This window comes from Camelus ferus, chromosome 27, assembly GCF_009834535.1.
Source record: "Camelus ferus isolate YT-003-E chromosome 27, BCGSAC_Cfer_1.0, whole genome shotgun sequence".
Taxonomy (NCBI): domain Eukaryota; kingdom Metazoa; phylum Chordata; class Mammalia; order Artiodactyla; family Camelidae; genus Camelus; species Camelus ferus.
In genome coordinates, this window is record NC_045722.1 from 21,221,695 (window position 1) to 21,237,956 (window position 16,262).

The following is a 16,262-nucleotide window of genomic DNA, read 5'->3' on the forward strand; positions in this document are numbered from 1 at the left end:
TAAGAGCGGGTGGCCCATCCGTTCACGCACCCATTTCCTTTTTTTTTCTTTGCAAAATGCAGTAAGGCCGTCTGTCCTTCAAGCCAGCTCCTTGGGGAACGCAGATAATCAGACACAATCCCTCCACTGATGAAGCTTACAGGCCCCGAAGGTGTTTGGTTTTGATGTTCATCAAGCCAGCGGTACATGCACAAGTTAGGGTCCCAAGGAAGTGGGACCATAATGAGGTATGTTGGCTACAAGTGACATAAGCTGATGAGGCGTTAGAGAAAAGCCAGGCATGTCTGGTCCCAGGTACGTTCAGCTCCGTCCATCCATCTCACTCACCCACTGCTGGTCAGCAGCTCTGACGCAAGCTGCACATTAGAGGCATATTAACTTGATTTCTTGGCTTCCGGAGGTCAACAGTAGGAATCATTAATGATGGGGCTCCTGATTTATAGGGACGTGCTAAAAAATAGACAATGTTTGTGTTTCTTCCCCTCACTCACTCCACTTTTATGAGTGCTGTTAAGTTTCATTTCAGCATGTTAAGTAATTGGTGACTCACTGAAATGAAACTCAACGCGGTCCTCGTAAAAACAGGGTGAAATGGTATTTCCATGTTGCGTGTTATGGTTTGAATCAGCCTGCTATTTGGAGCTTAGGGGAATCTTCTCAAAATGCCATTTCGGAGCCTCTCGTCCCCACCATTCCCCACCAACTAGTCCCTAGGTTTCTCAAACTTTCCCAGAACTCCTTCTGCTACCTCCAAAATAGCAAAATTCATAGCTGAAGGGGACGGTGGTAAAGCTGAACAGTGGCTGTATTTTTGTATGTGTTGTCTTATACAGAATACAGATGTTCCTACCTTTTATCAATTATAATTAGATGATGATACTGATGAACAGGTACAGACCCTCTGCTCACCAAATCCCTGAGATTTTTTTTTTAATCACTATTACGCTCTGCTCTATAATCAATACCCCTTGCCTTACTCATCCACAAGTACCACAGGAATGCAGAACACTCCACTCCGGCAATCGCTGTAACTGGGCATAAATACTGTATTTGTATTTAATTTCTTATAATCTTATTTAAGTATGCTCAGCGTTATTATGAAACTTGATTAACTATGCCTTGACTAATTTGGATTTTTGTGAAAATTGACTTAAATTCTCCATGGGCTGAAGTTAACCTTCATGGATTCTCTCTGGAGAATGCACAAGGTTAGAAGTATAGAGGGTATTTTTAAGTTCCTTCAGGAAGCGAGTTGTTTCTCAGGGTTTTAGTCTCATGAAGTGCCATCACTACCTACCAGGAGAGTGGTCCTTCTGCTAGGACTGGTGGGCTGCCTGGAGGCAGTGGGTCACTGGGATGCACCCATGTGGAAGGGATGGTACTTCCAAGAGCTGACGGGGGCAAGGGGGAGGCCTCCCACTGTCAGGGTGAGGCTCCAGGGAGCATGAGCCTGCCCGCCTGCTATAAAGCACCGTGAAAGGTGCCCCTGCCTTGAGGGCTCACACCTGGTTAGTGTTAGCCTCAGTGCAGGGTGAGTAAATGCAATGATGAAGATGGTGGTGGAGGCATTTGAGATTGGCTGCCGGGTGGGAACCGAGTGGCATCTGGGAATGAGAAGGCGAGTGTACACATGTTATTCCCACCATACCCCGTGCAGGGCAGGCTCTGGCTCACTGGTGCTCGGATGACCGCAGACTTAAGGCTATTAAAAGACCTTGAGTGGCATCTCAAATACCCTGCTGTACTTACTCAAGGACTGAGAGTTTTGCTGTCATGGTGTGGGAGAGATTCCCTAATTGAAAAAGCTGCAATAAGAACCAAGGTCATGGAAGGGGCACATTGGCCCGGATCAGTTAGAGCTGAAATCAGGTCTGGCCACTTACTAGGGACCCCACAGGCCGGAAAATTTTAGGAGTCTCAGAAATGTTTCCACATTGGTAAGAACACCACAGAAGACACTGGTGAGAGGCTGGAGATGGCTCAGGTGCTGCTCGGAACAGTACAAGTGCTTTGCTTGGGACACTGTTGCTAAAGGAATGTACGTTTTGGGGCTGCACCAAGGCCCGTACAAATGTATCATTTAGGATGAAAACAAATCTTGCACTTGGCTGGCTAGCAGATTTACGGAGAACCAGAACCATTAGCAATTTCTCATTTCAGTGACAGTGACCAGATCTTTGTCCACACCGCCTGACATTGCACATTCGTTGCTATGACGCAGCAGGCCTGAGGGCCCAGCTCTCCCACCATCACCCACTCCTTCTCTGGGAGGAGACCTGGCCAAGACTCTTGGGCACCAAGCATCTTTCCCCCCCACATACTGTATTTGATAACAAAGCCAGGCAGTGCCAAAGGAGCCTGGACACTGTCAAGTTTTTCCCTGAAAAATCCTAGTCTGGACTTTGCAGGGGAAAAGAAATCCACTAGGGTTGGAATGGTTGGCGGCCGGAATCATCCTAGAAGTTGTCGTTGTGTCCATGTCTTCCTGCCTTTCTCCCTCTTACTCTGTCTTTCACTCACTCAGTGAAACCTCACCGCCCACGCCCAGGGCCAGGCATCTGGGGAGACCGGCTGCCCCATGAGGCCAGGGGCCCCCAGGATTGGGGGTCAAGGTTCAGGCACAATGACAATTGAGGGGGGATGATGGTTTCTTTTCCACATGACCCCTGGGATTTATAATTTTTCAAATGTTTTTAATATTTCCCTGAAACTGAGCAGTAGAGATGGTGTCAACTTCGGGAGGTGGGTGGGGGTTCCTGAAGCATCCACAGCCACAGGGCTTTTAGGAAGCTGATTCCCTTTTCCCAGTAAAGTCAGAAGCCCTGCTGTGGACTGCTTGCTTAGTCTCACATAGATGCTGGGCAATGGAGGCCAAACAGGGAAAAGTGAAAACAGGAGGAAATGCCGGGTTTTCCTTTCTATTTCAAGTGCACAGCCATCCTCACACCCATCCGCCCACTCAGGGCTGTGGGAGCCGCAGTCTCCTCCAGCTCTCTGCGGGCTCATCTGCTGAGGGAGCCTGGCCTTGTGATGAGAGCCCGTACCCACGGCTGAGGGGGGCTCTCTCACGACAGGCTCAGACCAGACCAGGGCGTCAGGAAATAGGGCCTGTGTGGCAGAGTCGAGCATTGCATCGCCTGAGCCACGCCCCTTAGGGACTGGAAATATGCAGCTTTTAGACCCACCCCCCCCATCCCAGCTGCCGCACCACAGCAGGAGGGTACCCATCCTGACGGACAAGCAGTCACTGGTTACCTAGGCTGGGAACGAGGCCTTGGGAGGGCTCAGCTACAGGTGACCCCCCAGCTCAGGCATATTTAATGCAGGTGGAAGGTGAGCTTCCGTCCCCCACTCCTTCTTTTTATGTCTTCTTAACTGACATCTACCATCGTGCTAAGGAGTCACAGACATCCAACGTCACAATGGCTTTGAGGATCATCTTACGGTGGGTGGGTGGAGCGACCCCCAAAAGCCTGGCACAGTCACCTCCCAGGTACTACCCGGGAAGGAGTCTGCTTGGTCCTACTACATCTTTTACAGCTAAACGGAGCATAGCTTGTCCCCAAACACATGCTCCTGTACCTTTTCCAGTCCCACCTTGGTAATCTACGTGCTCCTCCTGCTGTCACGATGTCTAAAGTTATTCTAAGACTTCTGAGATGAGGAGGGAGGGGAGGAGGGGGGGAAGGTGGGAGGAAAGAAGGGAGGGGCCCAGGCTGCAGGAGGCAGCACCACCAGTGCCTTCTAGGGAAAGTCTCCTCACTCCGGCCCCCTGAGGCCTCCGCCCACCCCTGGCCCTTCTGTGGAGAGGGAGCCTCCCTTCCAAAGCCCTGCCAAGGACGCAAAGAGAATACGTCACCTGGCAGCTGCCGTGCACGCAGAGGTCGGTCTCGTAGGGCCCGCAGGGCGTGCCATCCAGGACTCTGTCGGCCACCAGCAGCGGGGACTCCTTCCCGAGGGGCGAGCAGTAGAGTTCACACGGCTTATCTGAGGAGGGAAAGGGGGTGCATGTCGTGGGAAGGGGCGCGGGCGATGGCCAGCCCGAGGGACCAGAAGTCGGCATGGAATAAAGGTCTCGGCACCTGCTGCACCCACCCCTAGGAACACCTGGCACAGCACGTGGAGAAAGACCCTCCGGCTCAGGGGAATGGCACACAGGTGAGAGCACCGTGGGCTTTTCTTCATCTTGTTCTTTCTCCTTTGCACAGAAATAGAATTTCCTTTTCCTTAAGGTATTAAAGAAAATAGGCCAAACAAACACGTTTTGTGCTAACCTCTAAGCAAGCTGAATAGGTATCAGGGATGAGCCTGGGGTGGGGAAGGGATGAGGGGGGCAGGTCTCGGGGTGTCGCCGTGGCAGCAGCTTTTGCTAAAGCCTTAGTGGTCCCCCGTTGCTGGACAAAAGCTGCAGGGCTGTGGTAAGTGGCAAGAAGGGCCTGGAAGAAACTGAGCAGGAATAAGGTACAGAAAGGGGACACAGAAGCCTCTAGGACAACAGGTAAGGGCCCTGTCCCCAGGCAGGATGGGAACCCTGGTTTCTGCTGTTGTTGGAACCAAGCGAGTGCCCAGAAAATGCCAAGACCTCACGCTTTTGCCTAGACTGTTCCCCCTCCTTTCTGGAAGATGCCTGTTACCCCGGCAGCTTCTACTGCAGAGCCTTCTTCTCATGCCCCCTCTGACTTGGAGTCTCCACCTGCATTTTGCACACACTTCCATTAAAGCTTCCAAATCCTGCTGTTCTGTAATTGTCTGAGCAACTCCCACATACAAGGGGATCTCCTATAAGGTGGGTCCTGTTGCTAAAGGAATGTGAAAGGGATAGACTGCAATTACCTTTAGACTGAAGAACTGATGGGAATGGGAGCCCTTGGAGGGCAAGGAACCAAACTTCCATCTTTCGTCAACACTCTTACATCCTTAGTTGTACAGGAGGTCCAATCTTCTAAAAAGTTATACAACCACACACTGTAAGCAAAGAAGCCTGGAACACCCCTCTCGCCCGGCTGATGTGTGCCGAGATGAAATCCAGATTGAGGCTGGACTCTTTGGGGTGCGTCCCAGCCTCTCATTAGTTCACTTGTCATCAGGACTTAGCGCTTGGATGGGGAAGCCACACACAGGGCAGCCGAGATGGGCTTGGGGTCTTGGGAGCCATGTGATCACATGTGCTTGGTGGAGGCTTGGAGGGTTCCCCTGCTGCTCCACCGTGTGGCTCTTAGAGCGCCTGTTGTTCTCTCTCTGCCAGTGGTTACAAGGTCTTACTAAGGTGGAGACACTATTTAATTTTTGAGGACATCACAAGCGCTCACCCCAGCCCTGTCTGGCCCTCTGTCGGGTATACACGCTGAGAAAACTGCTCACTTCCCTATCCCCAAAGCTGCCTGCCATGACCCCATAGCCATGCCTCAGTTGATTGGACCATTAGGGGGCACCTGACTGTAGCTGGACCAATCAGAGTCTTTCTCCCCCACCACACCCTCATAGTCAGGCCTCACAAGGCCTCAGCTGATTGGACCAAGAACAGCCACCTGATCACGGCTGGACCAATCAGAGTCTCCCTCTGGGAAAGTAGAACTGAAATTTAGCTAGAGAGGTTGTGTCTGCTCATGGTTGATGAGCCCCAAATAAGTCTACACTTCCTTATCCACAATTCAGGAATCCAAAAGCTCTGAAAACCGCAAACATTGGTTTGGTTTGGTTTGGTTTTTACATTTGTGCCAAACACATTTGGCAGCAAAACTAGCCTTGGCTAGCTGTTGGTGGGGTTTAGTATCCCACTTGTAGACTGTTTGTGAGTTACCTGGTAGAGATGTCCATGTGTCTGACTGTGGGGTGATTCCCAGGACCCCACTGGGGGTATTAAGTAATATATGGTCGACACCCTGTTGTTACCTTTCTAGCACCTAAAATGCTCTGAACTCCGAACTACATCTGGCCCCAAAGGATTTGGACACGGGATGAGGACGTGTATAAAAGGCACTGTGTACTGCCCTTTGGCCTGCGTGTGGACAAGCTGTGAGAAAGCCAGTGCGGGGCGGGCAGGAAGAAACGGCTCACACACACAAGCTGTGGTCGAACATGGAGAGGAGATCCTGACATCTTCAGGGCCCTGGCCCCAGACCTTCATCCTGGCCCTTGGGACCCCTGAGACACTCTGCATCTTGGCAACCACTCTCTCCTTTCATTACGCAACTCCAGCCAGCATGGCCATGCTGGAGTCAGACAGCCCTGACCATCAGACCCTCCATCCCCTGGAAGATGCAGACTGGAAGAAGGTTTCGCCATGCTGGGGAGAGGGAGCTGGGAAAGCACTCCACATCCAGACACGACCTTTGCCAAGGCCTCCGACACTTCAGTGGGCACGTGGCCTGCTGGCCTGGGCAGGGAAGACGGAACCCTTGAAGGTTTCCACTTAAATGAGATTCCACAGGGAGAGCAGAAAGGGGGTGGGTTTGGCAATGGGCCATCTCAACGGGTTTCTGTCGAAAGGCTTTTCCACAGAGAAATATTTGCTAAGGAGAGTCTTTGTCTTCTTTTGGAGGTGGTGTGGATTTGTGGTCCTGAGTCCTCCCTTGGAAAATCTACCTCTGCAAGAATTCCTTTTTTTTTTTTTTCAATGAGAGAAAAAAGAAAAAAAAATACAGCTTCCCCCTTCTTGAACTGTGTGTCACTCGCCAAAGAATTCCACAGCGATAGCAGTGCTATGAATAGGGCAGTCATAATGGGCTGCAGAAGAACCCAGAGCCCAACCACAGGAATCGTTCCTCTCACTGGCGGAGCTAGAATTGTGCCTTTTATAAACTGAGTTGGGAGAAGAACACTTATAATCTGTATTCTCCCCCTACCCTCTGAATTGGCCATTTATTATTTTGTTTTTATCCTTGAGAAACGCTCTTTAAAAAAAAAAAAAAAACTGCTTCTGTTTATAATTGAAAAGGCAATGAAACCAATGAAGTCATGACGATTCCACTCCGGAGGAGGACCTTTGCAAAGCCCTGAACTTGGGGTCTCTTCTTCAAAGGCCGAGGGCTGAATGTGCTTATCAAGTAGGGTTGCACTTTTCGGATCAAAGGCGGTGGCACTCTGGCTTATAATTATTTACTGCTTTGGCAGAAAGAAAAAGCAAGTGGGTGAAAACACATTCTGAACCCAGTGAGCTTCCCCAAATAGCTGCACTTGGAGGCTCCCTGGAGGGGGCATCTGGGCAGACATTGGCTGCAGCCACTGTGATGATAAGGAACAAGGAGCTCAGTGATCCAAAAGTGGTTAGAAGTCAAATAGAAGCTGGATCTGGACTTGGAGAAATCTTTGGAAAAACAGACATTTCAGTGGGATTTCTGCATAGAAGAAACAAGGCAGGAGAACTGAAAACTGGAGCAAGACACCAAGGACAGAATAACAAGGCCGTGCACACAGCAGAGGCGGAATGAGAGCAGGGAGAGTCTGTCTGAGACCTGACCTCTTCGTGCTCCCGACATGTGGGAGAGGACAGGCAGGGGACCTCAAACATCTTTATCTGGCGGTCTGGGCTCGGCTGAAGGCTTGGAGACGAAGCTGCTTTTCATCAAAACCTGCCACTGCGCTGGAAACACGGCAGCCCCTCGGTGCTATCTCCCTCCTGATTAGGGGTCCAAGTGCGCCTGGTACATGGGGAAGCCTCCCGTGTCTTTCTGCATCAGATGAACAGCCAGGCAGGGCCGTGAGTGTCCGGGTGAGTCTGCTTCCAGCTGCCTGTCTTCCTGTTAGGGGTGCAGGGCTCGTCCCTGGTCTGCAGGGAAAGCTGAAGGTATAAAGGCTGCACTTCCCTGGAAGTTTGCTGACTGGGTGACAGGGCGGCCACAATCACATAATCACACAAAAGATGCTGGTCTTTGTAAAAAAGGAAACTGTCTGGGGGAGCTCCCCAGAGCTTTAAAATGAGCCCACGGCTGGGTGGGCTGGTATTCGCTGCTACTACTTAGAACATCCCATGTCGCTCTATGAGTCAGTTCAAAGCGGATGGGTCAGGGCGTTCAAAGCTGAGGGTCTGAGGCCATTATTCCCTGTGCCGCCTGGTCCTATCCCCGGACCAGCTGTGCACACTTGAACTTATAACAGCAGAATGTCGATTTCAGAGGTTCTTCCGATCCCAGGGCAGAAACCCAAGTCCTGGCACAGGAACCTCATTCTTCTGCAAAAAAAAAACTTCAGAGGCTGTGTAAAAATCAGGCCCAGTTGCTCGAGTTCTTATTAAAGCTCCCTCACTCGGCACTCGCGAAATCATGCTTTCTATCTTACTCTAGTACTGGAAGCCAGATGGTTATTTTCTGAGTCAGCAAGTCCGGAACTGGGGTCAGCCCCCTCCTTGCTATTCACCAGCTGCAGGAGCTCAGACGTGTCATGTAACCTGTAACCTCTCACCTTCGGCACAACTTGTCTTGCGTATTAAATGAGATGATGTGTGCAGAGCTACCCTGAGCCCAGCACATGGTGTACACTCCGTAAATGGAACAACATAAATGTTGTCATCAGTACAGCACACCCTTGTTTCCTGAAGAGGAACAGAATTTTATGTGTAAAACACCCTGAACTCGGCTCTGGGGGATCCTTATGGATAATAAACAGGCACCATGAATCCTTTCGGACATGATGCCCCACCTAGGATTTTATCAGTCATTGTAAGTGCTTGCAGTGGCCCTGTGGGCAGAGACTCTTGATTTGGGAGAAAGCTCTGGGAAAGAAGACGTGCTTATTGTTATCTGCACGAAGTTGTAAACGGTCATTGAACAAAACAAATGCAAATACATAGATACGATGAACAGAGTAGTGGTTACCAGAGGGGAAGGGGGATGGGGGGAGGGTGATTTGGGTAAAGGGGAATCAACTGTACAGTGACGGATGAAAACTAACTTCCACTGGTGAGCACATTGTAGTGTACAGACAGGTCGAAATAGAGTGTTGTACGCATGAAACTTACATAATGTTATAAACCAATGTTACCTCAATTAAAACAAAAAAAAACAAATGTTTCCCCAAACACTCCTGTCAAGGAGTAAGAGTCAACCCAAGATGAACCAAGAAAAGACATGCTGAGAACGTATCAACACTGGAGAGAGAAACAGCAGAGGCGCAAACCCTGTCCTGCACCTGCAGAGCCTTGCTTTCAACGCCGCCCGGGGCCCATCAGCACCGGCACTAGACGACAGGCTACCAGCACACCCACCCTGCTGCAAACGGGGGTGTGGGAGGAACCTGGCCCTCTGTCTGCCTTGCTCGCAGCTGCTTTGGGGAAATCCCACGGAGCTGGGTCAACCCAGTTCAACCTACTGCTCAAGAAGTGGGTCCACGGCTGAGTTGGGCAGGACTGGAGCTTCCTATTGGGTGGATCGCAGAGGTAGGGGTGCCCTGTGGGTTTTCCTAGGAGGTATTTACGGTCTGCGGGGCAGGGAGGGAGGCCGCAGTGAAAGGATGTGCTAGGTGCCTTTACCATCAACCACCACCGCCGTCAGCAGGCCCTTCTTCTTGCTGCTCAGCCGGTCGTGCGTCTGGCACTGCTGGTCCCGGAAGCTGGGCAGGCCCTTGGGGCAGGGCAGGTTCTCACAGACCGCGTGCTCCACGCTGGCGCCCAGGCAGTGCGCGCCTCCAGGCCCCGGGCTAGGAGGAAGAGAGCGGTGGTGTTAACCAGACAGGCCTCGGAAACAGCAGGGGTGCTCAGGTTTGGCCTCTCTTTCCAGGATGGGGAAGGGGCGGGCAAGGTATCCAAACTAACCCCGCTCTGCTCTTACACACCGTCTCTCAGCAACAGCAGCCCCCCGCTGATGGCGTGTTAAATGAGTCATCAGGAAAGTTCAGCCAAGAACTGTAAATCAAGGTCATCTGGAAATAGAATATGATGAGTGCCAGTTCAGCAAGATCCACAAATTGTGTCTTTCATCGGAACTTAAAACTTGACCATCTGTAACACTAAAAACTCCAAGAGGAATTTTTAGTGTGTGTAGGTTGTTTGTTTGTTTTTTTTCGTCTTCTATAAAATGAAGACTTTTTAAAATTTTTAATTGAAGTATAGTCAGTTTATGATGTTATGTTAGTCTATGGTGTACAGCATGGTGATTCAGTTATACAATATATATATTCTTTTTCATTATAGTTTACTACCAGATACTGAATATAGTTCCCTGTGCTATATGGTAGGACCTTGTTGTTTATCTGTTATAAATATAGTAGTGTTTATCTGCAAACCCCAAACTTCCAATTTATCCCTCTTCTACTTTCCCCCAGTAACCATAAGTTTGCTTTCTATGTCTGAGAGTCTGTTTCTGTTTTGTAAATAAGTTCATTTTAGTCATTTTTAAAGATTCCACATATAAGTGATATTATATGATGTTTTTCTTTCTCTTTCTGACTCACTTCACTTAGTATGATAATCTCTAGGTCCATTCATATTGCTGCAAATGGCATTATTTCATTCTTTTCTGTGGCTGAGTAGTACTCCATTGTATAAATACACCACAACTTCTTTATCCAGTCATCTGTCGATGGACATTTAGGTTGCTTCCGTGTCTTGGCTATTGTAAATAGTGCTGCTATGAACATTGGAGCACATGCATCTTTTTGAATAAAGTTTCCCTCTGGATATATGCCCAGGAGTGGGATTGCTGGATCATATGGTAAGTCAAGTTTTAGTTTTTTTAAGCAATCTCTATACTGTTTTCCATAGTGGCTGCATCAAACTAAATTCCTACCAACAGTGTAGGAGGGTTCCCTTTCCTCCACACTCTCTCCAGCATAAAATAAAGACCTTTAAATGGCTCCTAGATACACTCCAGACGTCACTAAGTTTCAGAATGAGTAAATAAATAACTCTATAATGAAAAGAATCAGAATGATTAATTCACTTTTCATGGGCTCTGGGTAGAGACCAGCTGCACCCTTTTCCTGGGTAAGAGTGAGAATACACGTGCTCAGTGATGTGGTCTTGGGTCCTAGATGCTCTATGCTTAGGCTGGGGTTTGAACCAGTTCTGGAGACCCAGCTGTGTTCTTTGACCACATCCGCACACGAGGGGTATCAAAGAGAAGCAGCAGGACCCTGGCCTGGCCAGCTGACGTGTGGCTCTGCCCAGCTCTTCCACGAGGCCCCGGATGTCCTTGTAGGACTATGACCTGGGCAACCTCAATGGTTCCTTTCACCTCCATGATGGAGTAAGACTGTTCCCCAAGTCCCCCGCACAAATCACAACTGTTCTGCTCAGTGGCTTTTCCCAAATTGTACACACTTGCTGGCAGGGTGACCTTTTCGCTACATTTCATTTCTTTTCTTCCCTTTGCCACTTCTTGTGTTCAGACAGTGAGGCCACCTTGAGACGACGGCCTTATGGAAGAGACGTGACAGCAGAAGGTGGCAAAAGTCTTTAGGCTTTTGTGTCACAACAGTCTACACCAAACTTTCTCTGCAAAGGGCGAGACTGTCCATTTGTTTGGCTTTGTGCGGCATGAAGTCTCTGTCGCAACTACTCAGCCCTGCCACTGCAGCACAAAAGCAGCCAGAGACAAAGTGTAAACAAAACAGCGTGGCTGTGCGCCAAAAAGCTTTATTTACAAAACCAGCGGTAGGCCAGATTTGGTCCATGGGCCATAGTGTGCCAGTCCCTGGTCTAGAAAAATATGTTGGAGGAAACATCTGGAGTCAGAGGAAAGGCCCCCCTCATACCTCCATGTCCACTTCATACACTGCCTTACCTGGGAGGAGAGGCAGCCTTGAAAGATTATATCCCTTGGTGGCTCCATAGCGGGTTCTGAGTTTTGATCTCAAAGTTAGGAAATGGCGAGACTTCTCTAACTGACCTGAGAAGAGAGGCACCTTTTTGTTCTTTTTCCTGCCCAGAGTCCCAGGGAGGCAGCTAGAGCCCAGGGAAGTGACTGCATGGCGTGTTTGGAGAGATGGAGTCTCAGACAGCCTCCCAGGAGCCCCGGGCCTGAGTGCCAGGTGTGGACAGGTGAATGTATTTCTGTGCCACAAACCACAGTGTGGAAGGAACAGAGAGGGGCTGGCCCTGAAGAACCACGTGGACCAGCAGAAGGGACACCTTTTCTGCAACAGACGAGTTGCATGTCCCACGGCTGGGACCAGAGAAGGGATGGTGAGGCAGAGAAGTTCTAGGGTAAGAAGCTGAGGGTTCAGTTGTGTCCTGCCTAAAATTCATAGGCTGAGGTCCTAATCCCTGGAGGCTCAGAACATGATCTTATTTGGAAATAGGACCAATGCAGACATAATAGTTGAGATGAGATCATACTAGACTAGGGTGAGCTCTTAAACCAATACAACTGGTGTTATTATAAAGAAAGGGGAAATCTGGGGACAGACACCCACAAGGAGAATGCCATGTGAAGATGAATACAGAAATCAGGGTGATGATTCTACACTCGAAGGAATGCCAAAGATTGCCAGCAAACCACCAGAGTCTCCCTCACAGCCCTTCCAACCCTTCCGGAGTCTTGATCTTGGACTTTGAGCCTCCAGAACTGGGAGAGTAAATCTCTGCTGCTTAAATGGCACCCAGCTGAGGCAGGTTGTCATGGCAACTCTTAGAAGAAGAATACACCAGATAACCCAATGACTTGATGCATCCTCAACTGAACTTAGATGCAGACTCAGGGAAAAGGGAAAAAGTCCTTGAAGAGATTAGGAAGCCAACATGGACTAGAGTGGAGTTCAGACATAAAACTGGATTGGCTTGTACAAAAATAAAGGAAGCTACATTTCCTACACACCTTAGGGTGTGAACTAAGATTTGTGCGGGTCATGGAATTAACTTCCTGAGTTGTCATCAAGCTTTGTTTTAGCTTCCTTTACATCCACTGCCATCAGTTGGTTTTCCAGATTTATGTCTGACTGACTGACCCTCGTATACCAACGGCCTCACAGCGGGTAAGTGGAGAGGCGATCAGATGTGACAGAAGCAAACTCCAGGCGGCAGCCCATGCAATACCGCACATGCCTCAGGGTGTTTCCCTCCTGAATTCTGTTTATCTGGTTTCTTCTCCATGTCTGGTCTCCTCCCACAGGCAAGTCCCCTTTCGGCCCCCGTCTGGCTCGCTGCCCCATCTTCCCCATCCCCCATCCCTAACTCTCCGCACACCCTGAAGGCTACCTCCACCCTGCCCCCTAGTTTTCTTTCCCACCTGGAGCCTCTCCTGACCCTCCTTGGGTCTCTGCCGTGCTGCTCATTACCGACCTTCTGAAACGGCGAGCTGAGCTCCTGCCTTCCTCCTATTCCTCCGCAGCCTCAAGCAAGAGAACCTGGCACAGGCTGGTCTTTAACAAACAGTCATTAGACTGAATTGAACTCTATTATCAGAGGTTATCTTAAAACGACCAAAAAAAAGAAAGCAATGTCAGGAAAAATCAGGTAGGGAGCACTAGGAACCCACCTCTCCACCTGGACAACAATTGTATTGGCAAAAACTGCCTGAAGTAACAGTTTTGAAACTCTGGAGTCTATCTGAAAGCTGGTAGCCTCCAGGAGAAAGCTTGGCTGGTAAGGGGTGGTTACTGCTGATCAATTTCAATCTTGACGGTGGTAGTGGCAACTGTCCCCCCTCCCCCAGCCCCATGGCAGGTGGCGGTGCCTACATTCCTGGTGTGGTTTGCTGGAGTCAGGGTGGACAATAAAGACTTTGTCCTCCAGATACTGGAGCTCTGTGTTCTGGCTGCTCAGCGATGCTTTCGATTTCTAAGGTGCAGGGGCCACCACTGTTGCAACCCCCACCAGCTAAAGTGGCTTCCAGGGAATTTCACTAAGCAACACACGTTTAAAAGTTCTTTTTCCTCTTTTGGGAGCCAGATATTTAAGGATCAGGTCATTCAGAAGCAACTGCACATATGGGAACATTTAGAAAGCCACAAGGTATGCCCAGGGAATGAGGAAGGCTCAGAAAAAGCCAGAGGAGACCTTGCACTTCAGGTTGATCCTCAGCACAGAGAAACCTTTCAACAGCAAAGAAATAACAAGTCCTGTGATGGGGGAGAAGCTGATTTCCAGAGTTGCATTATAAGGTTCAAATGTCCAATTTTCAACAAAACAATTACTAAGGCATACAAAGAGACAAGAAAGGACAACTCATTCAAAGGAACAAAATACATTGGTAAAAACTGTGTCCAAGGAAGTCCAGAGGTTGGGATGGGTTTACTAGACAAAGACTATAAAACAGTGGTCTTAAAGATGCTCAAAGTGCTGAAGGAAGACACAAGGACAGGAAAATGATACATGAGAAAAGTGAGACTATCAATAAAGAGTTAGAAATTATAAAAAGGAAACAAAATCTCTGAAGTTGAGAAGTACAATCACTGAAATGAAAAATTGACCAGGTGGGCTCAAAAGCAGGTTTGAGCAGGCAGAAGAAAAATCAGGAATATAAATTTGTCCTATGAGTTTGACTACAGGACAACTGAACTATTGAGTCTGGGGAGGGAAAAGAAAAAAGAATGAAGAAAAGGAAACAGAGGGGATCTGTGGGAAACCACTAAGGGGACTAATATATGCATTACAGGAGCCTCAGACGGAGAAGAAAGAGGAGAGATTATTTCAAGAAATAATGGCTGAAAACTTCCCAAATTTGAAGAAAGACAGGAATCTACAATTCAAAAAGGATAAATTCACTGAGATGCACTGTAATCAAACTGTCAAAGGACAAAGAGAGAAGCTTGAAAGCAGCAAGAGCGAAGCAACACATCACATACAAGAGATCCTCAGGAAATCACAAGCCTGTTTCTAATCAGAAACCCTGGAGGCCTGAAGTCAGTGGGTAGATACATTCAAAATCCTTAAGGAAAAAAACCTATCAACTACGAATTCTATACCCAGCAAAACTGTTATTCAAAAATGAGAGAGAAATTAAGACATTCCCAGATAAGCAAAAGTTGAGGAAGTTTTTTACCATCAGACCTGTCCTACAAGAAGTGTGATTTCTCTCAGCAGACTTCTGTGATGGCCCGTGATGCCTGCCACCTCCCTCCAGGCAGCATTCATCCCAGACGGCAGCTTCTGGGCACACCAGCACTTTGGGAAAACTCGAAGTCTGGTCTCAGATGCAGTTTCTCCATTGGACAGCTTTCTCTGACACCCCTAAGTGGGACCTCCCAGAAAGTTCCACCAGTGCAGCACCTCGGCAAACTTCTTCTTCATCCAGCCCCAGGTTGTAACCTCTCCAACCAAGGAACTGCAGCCCTGGGTGTGTGTGCAATGGACAGGGGGCACCCTCATCCATGTCTATTCCTTCCTTGGGTGCTCTGCCTCTGACCTGAAGATACCGGCTGCTTCCTGTATCTGCTCTTTCTGTGTCTTTAGAGTTCTTGTCACCTCTTAGCAGCTAATTCCCCTTTACTCTAATCAGCTGTTACGGCTAATGCTTTTTTACATTAAACTTTCCCTATTCAAAAAAAATGACCAATGTTGTTTAAACGAGTAAGTTCTGGAGTAATATTAAATAGTAATAGGTAATAAATAAATAGATAATAGCAATAGATAACTAAAATGGCTATAATACAAATGTAAAATTCAGGACAAAGTCTTAACCAAGCCTCAAGTCCAGCCTGGACAGAAAGAAAGTGATTGATGGTCATTCTATCTGACCAAAATAACACTGACCAGAGCCTCTACAGTTTTTAATACATGATGTTTGGCATCTGTTCAAAATTTATGAGACATGATAAAAACAGGGACAAATGACTGACAAACAGGAAAAAAAAAAAAAAAAAACAGAAAAAGAATGACCGAAAGAATTGATTTTTTTTTTCAGTTTTCCTTTGGGTCACTACTTTGAGAAAAGGGAGAGGCAATCCACAAGCAGCATGATTTGCTACCCAGATCAGCCCAGTTTCCATATGTCAGTCTGCAGAAGGACCCCGCACTCAGCACATTCACTCTAAGACTGTCAATAACACAGGTCATCTGAGTGTTACCGTGACACCAGCGAGGGCCTCCTGCATATACACCAGTGCTTAGACAACAGAAAGGCCTCTACACATACCATAAAAAAGACAGAGGAAGGGGGAGGGTATAGCTCTGGGGTAGAGTGTGTGCCTAATATGCACAAGATGCTGGGGTCAATCCCCAGTACCTCCATTAAAGTAAATAAATAAATGAAAATCTAATTACCTCCCCCCCAAAATAAAAAAATAAAAATTCAAAAAAAAAATTCAAAAAAAGAAGGTGGAGGAGAATCTTCGCTTGGGGAGGACATGTCTGATGGGAAGGTCCACAAGACCTTGTGAGCATAAGTTCT

The 16,262-nt window shown here is 48.4% G+C and overlaps 1 protein-coding gene across 1 annotated transcript in view; it reads right to left on the reverse strand.

The window, feature by feature from the left end:
- ADAMTS17 (ADAM metallopeptidase with thrombospondin type 1 motif 17) overlaps positions 1-16,262 on the reverse strand; it is a 304,068-nt gene that overhangs the window by 84,705 nt on the left and 203,101 nt on the right. Inside the window, exons 14-15 of the mRNA XM_032468854.1 lie at positions 9,467-9,633; positions 3,860-3,987 (exon numbers count right to left, since the gene is read on the reverse strand). Coding sequence (XP_032324745.1) covers positions 3,860-3,987; positions 9,467-9,633 — 295 coding nt within the window. The remainder of the gene's footprint in view (positions 1-3,859; positions 3,988-9,466; positions 9,634-16,262) is intronic.